Source organism: Mastomys coucha, chromosome X (assembly GCF_008632895.1).
Source record: "Mastomys coucha isolate ucsf_1 chromosome X, UCSF_Mcou_1, whole genome shotgun sequence".
Classification (NCBI taxonomy): domain Eukaryota; kingdom Metazoa; phylum Chordata; class Mammalia; order Rodentia; family Muridae; genus Mastomys; species Mastomys coucha.
Window position 1 is genome coordinate 156165542 of NC_045030.1, and position 5317 is coordinate 156170858.

The window sequence follows — 5317 nt, forward strand, 5'->3', positions numbered from 1 at the left end:
AGATCCAACACCACTTCTAAGCCAAGCCATTTGGTGGATGCACACACTGCTGAGGTCAACTGCCTCTCTTTCAATCCCTACAGCGAGTTCATTTTGGCAACTGGTTCTGCAGATAAGGTTTCATAGTCTTGTCTCATTTGTTGGTGTTAATCAAGTCCTGTTTTATACTTTAATAGGCATTTTAAAGATCATACATGAAGTATAGAAGTCATTTTCATTTGGTTTCTTTCTTCTCTATAGACTGTAGCTTTATGGGACCTGCGTAATCTGAAACTGAAACTCCACACCTTCGAATCGCATAAGGATGAAATTTTCCAGGTATGAGGGTATCTCTTAACTATTTTATTTATAGTTGTGTATATATGTATGGGCGTATGCATGCTGAAGGATGCATGTGAAGGGAGGTTGGAGGACACTTCTGGGAATAAGTTTTATCCGGCTACTTTGGGAGGATTGATTGGTGGCTAAGCTCAAATTGTCAGGTTTTGTTATGGCAAGCAGCTCTTTTTTTTGTTAAGGTGTCTTGTTGGCCCAGTTTTGAGATATCTTTATTTCAAGGACTTCATGAGAGGGGTGAATATTTGAAGTTTTTGTTTGGTGGGATTTGGACATTAATTTTTTAGAAAGCTTCTCATAATTCTATATAAATCTATAAGGATGATGGATTTTATTTTTTGTTGTTGCTGCCACATCCCATCCAGAAGTAAGAAAAATTCTTCAAACAGAATCAGTTTTGAAATACATTTTCAAGGATATTTCAGTAAAAGTGCAAATGTGTTTGGGTATACTATAAAAAGGTCTTATATATAGTTTTAGAATAGAGATTATAGGTTTGGACAGGCTAATTTTAAAGGTTTTATGGATGGTTATGGGCCTAAAGTTTTCTGGGGTTTCTAAGTCCTTCATTACTAGGAACATGACTTACTGCCTGCAGGCTCGGGGAGCTGGGAGTACTTAAGGACTTGGGTATGTAGCTCAGTGGTAAAGTAAGCACAAAATGTTGGGTTCAGTGCCTTCAAGGTGGGTTGGTAGGGGTCACTTGAAAGCCTTGGACAGTGAGGTCTCTAGGCTAAGTAGATACAGAATGTAAGGTAAGGAAATATGGATTAGAATGATACTTACAGACCAAGGGCTCTTTCTTTAAGTTCTCAAAATCTCTATTGCTAGGTCCACTGGTCTCCACATAATGAAACTATTCTGGCTTCAAGTGGTACTGATCGCCGCCTGAATGTGTGGGATTTAAGGTAATTTAGGATCTGGTGACTAAGGAACTGCATAAATGTGTCAATCTAACAGATTATATAATAGAACTCATAAACCAGGAAAGCAATTTGCTGATCCAACTTCAATAAACTCTTAACTACTTAAGAGTTTCTGTTCTGTAATATAAAAGTAAATCAGCCAATAACATAAATTGGTCATGTATTTTGTATGAGTGTTTTTCCTGTGTGTACGTGTGCCTGGCACTCAATCAGATCCCCAGAACATGGATTATGAGTAGTTTATATTGATAGTACAATGTGGGGGCTGGGACATAAACCCCTGTTCTGCATCAGTAACAAGTGATCTTAACTGCCACCAACAATCCAGCCCCAAGTTTTGTTGTTGCTCAAGTGTCAAATTCTTATGTGTGCTTGGCAAATTAAAATACCTTTTTGCCACAATTGACTAGGGATGCAGCTCAATGGATAGAGCTAGTATATACAAGGTTGTGGGTTCAGTCTCTAGCACCACAAGTATTAAAATAACGTCGGTGTCTCCTTGAAATAGCATGTAGCATAGATAACAGAATTGTTGGATTTGGGTGTTTTCTTTTTCATTTCTTGTGATACAGTACCTTGTGTAGCTCAGATCAGACTGGCGTTAAACTCCTAATCTTGCCTTCTCCAAGTGCTAGGATCACAGGCCTGTACCACCATGCTCAGGCCAGTGGCTGCAGCAGACAAACAGAAATTCAAAGCTATCATCTCAGACCAACAAAATTTAATTTCTTTGGGGCATACAGGGAGAGGCTAACTCAGTAGAAAGAAGACTTTGCCTGCTATATGTGGTCCCCTGGGTTTAGCCCCCTTCTTTACCCCAGCCCAAAATTCATAACACTTTTCCTTGGATTATACTTAAGTTCATTAAAACCACAGTTAAAAATAAATTAGGCTAGTGTTTATTATGAGCACTATTCATTCTGCAACTTTATGAGTGGTTCCAACCCATTTCTAGGAAATAAACAACTCAATAATAAGTTCTTAAGGCTGTTCTCAACATTCTTTTGTTTGTTTGTTTGTTTTTTGTTTTTGTTTTTGTTTTTCTCTACAAGGTTTCTCTGTGTAGCCCTGGCTGTCCTGGAACTCACTCTGTAGACCAGACTGGCCTTGAACTCAGAAATCCGCCTGCCTCTTCCTCCCAAGTGCTGGGATTAAAGGCGTGCACCACCACCGCCTGGCCTTGTTCTCAACATTCTTAATGCTGCCCCCTTTAAAGGATAGTTCCTCCTGTTGTAGTGACTCCCAACCATAAAGTTATTTTTCTGGCTACTTCATAACTGTAATTTTGCTACTGTTAATCATAATGTAAATATGTGTTTTCATGTAGTCTTTGGCAGCACCTGTGAAAATGTTGTTTAACCCACAGAGGGTTGCAACCCACAGGTTGAGAAACCTGTCTTAAGTATTTCTCATAGAGAAATATGGGTTGATACAGTGTACATTCATGCTTTAAGACTTTGCAGTAATGAAAGCTTTATTTTCTTAATAGTAAAATTGGAGAAGAACAATCAGCAGAAGATGCAGAAGATGGCCCTCCAGAGCTCCTGGTATGCATTAGATAAATGTGATATGTACACTTGATTTTTTAAAAAGATTTATTTATTGATTTTATGTATATGAATACACTGTAGATACACCAGAAGAGGGCATCAGATCCCATTACAGATGGTTGTGAGCCACCATGTGGTTGCTGGGAACTGAACCCAGGACCTTTGGAAGAGCAGTCAGTGCTCTTACTCGCTGAGCCACCTCTCCAGCCCTGATTATATTTTACTGTTTTATCTTAGGTTAGTCAGAGCTTCAAATTTTAGTTTCCCAATGATTTCAAAAAAGGAAGTCCAGGAAATTTTTGTGATAAGGCTTTGACATTTATCACATAGTAAATGGAGCCCTAGAAGTTTTTGGAAATGTTTCAGTGAGGATAACTTAAGTGCCTACTGATTACAGGTATGATGTTTTTATTTTGATGGTTTTTTTGTTTTGTTTTGTTTTTTGGCTTGGGAGAAGGGAGGTCGTATCACTACTATTTGATTACCAGCACTTTTAACATTTTTCTCTAACTGTATGGAAGTTATCACTTTTCTATGAAATACTGACAGGCTTAGAAGTAGCTCTTTGTCCCCTTTCTGACTTGTTCACCATTTGCCTCCTCCAAACATTTGGTTATTGTCTATAACATGTGTCTTAGCACTTAGGTGAGTATTAATTTATGGTGCATGAATTTTAAGGGTGTAAAGAAAACCTTTGAGAGTAAATCCAAGACACAGAAGGTGTTCACTAATGTCTACTTGTTCTAGCTCCCTACTCTCTTTGGCTTCTGTGCCCAGCATTTCCAAGCAGAAGTGAGCAAAAGGATAGGAGACTTAGACCAGCATGTTTGACATTTATATCATTGCTGCTTTTAAGAATAAATCTACAACCCAGGAGGCTCAAACAGGAAGGTCATGAGTTTTGAAGCCATAGGGGGCAGGGCAGGGTGGCGGGGGAGATGAGAGAGTGTGTATTACCCTTAATAAACTATCATAACCAGATGGTAGCATCTAAAATATTTTATTGTGCATGACTCTTAGCCTTCATGATTTTAAAGTATTTTTACAAAGGCCTTTGTCTACAGCTAGTTCTCTCTCTGTCTCTCTCTCTGTCTCTCTGTCTCTCTGTCTCTCTGTCTCTCTCTCTCTCTCTCTCTCTCTCTCTCATGAATTTGCAATACTTTTGTAGACCTTAAGGGACACCATTATGGGGCTAGTGGCTAGTGAGGTAGCTCAGCAGTTAAAAATAACTACTGTTCTTGGCAAGAGAGAGACCAGACATATCTGGCTTCTGTGGGCACTGTACTCATGTATATAGTCACACATGTCCATATAATTAAAACTTTTTAAAAAATCTATTACGATATTCATAAGAAAGCTTGAAATCAAAGGACATTTAAGATTAGTAAATTATAAGTGAAGTGGTTCAACTGATAGAATCTAACGGGTGGGGGGGGGTCATAGGTTTTTAACCTGGCCTACAGAGGAAGGGCTTGTTCCCCCAAGGAGAGAAAAACATGAGAAATTATTTTTAGAGCTATTTACCATTTCACTTACGTGGAAATAAGTTTTTATATTTGCATTTTTGGAGATGGTCTCTGTAACCAAGGCCTCACTCTTAAAGTGTTGAGATATGTGTAGACCCCCCCCATCTTAGTCTGTTCATCACAATTTTTTTAAACTGATAAAAGTTGTACCATGAAGTTTACTAGGCACAATGCCTTTGATTTTTTTTAAAGATTTATTTAATGTGTATGAGTACACTGTACCTATACAGATGGCCATGAGCCATCATGTGGCAGCTGAGAATTGAACTCAGGATCTCTGCTTGCTCTGGCCCTACTCGCTCCTGCGTAATACACTGTAGCTGTCTTCAGATGCACCAGAAGAGAGGGGGTCAGATCTCATTACAGATGGTTATGAGCCACCATGTGGTTGCTGGGATCCAAACTCAGGACCTTTGGAAGAGCAGTCAGCACCAGCCCCACAATGCTTTCTTATGAAGTAGTGTCTTGTAGAAAATAAGATCCCATTCATTCTTTTACATTTTTTGAGAAAGTTCATTGGCCTATGCTGCAAGTCTGGACCTTAAAGGTTTTGGTATTTTATTTTTAGCAACTTTGTTACTATATTTTTTGCCCTGGGAATATTGAGAAGAGGCTACTATGAAAGAAGACTAGAAAAGAACCAGTAAGATTCCTGTCAGGCCCATGAAAGAGCCTGACATGATCAGACATGTTGGAGATGCTTTGTTATAGGCAGAGGCCAGAGAACTTAGGGATGAAAAAATATCCTTCCTGGAACTTAACATGTGCTGAGACATTTGAATATATGGACAGAATTTTCCTGAAAGTTCATTTTTCAGAATATTGGGGTGATAATAGATTATATAGAGCTCATGTCATTCTACCTCTAATTATGGGGTAGGCTAAGACTGTTCTATTAAAATACTTAGAACTTAAACTGTTCAGAATAGGAAAGGATATGAAATCAAGATCTTTGTTTTTTTTTTCTAAGTTTATTCAT

The 5317-nt window shown here is 38.5% G+C and overlaps 1 protein-coding gene across 1 annotated transcript in view; it reads left to right on the forward strand.

Moving 5' to 3' along the window:
* Window positions 1-2824, forward strand: part of Rbbp7 (RB binding protein 7, chromatin remodeling factor) — a 16110-nt gene extending 13286 nt beyond the window's left edge. The window contains exons 7-10 of the mRNA XM_031383844.1: window positions 3-117; window positions 241-318; window positions 1168-1244; window positions 2752-2824. Coding sequence (XP_031239704.1) covers window positions 3-117; window positions 241-318; window positions 1168-1244; window positions 2752-2824 — 343 coding nt within the window. The remainder of the gene's footprint in view (window positions 1-2; window positions 118-240; window positions 319-1167; window positions 1245-2751) is intronic.
* The last annotated feature ends 2493 nt before the right edge of the window (window positions 2825-5317 follow it).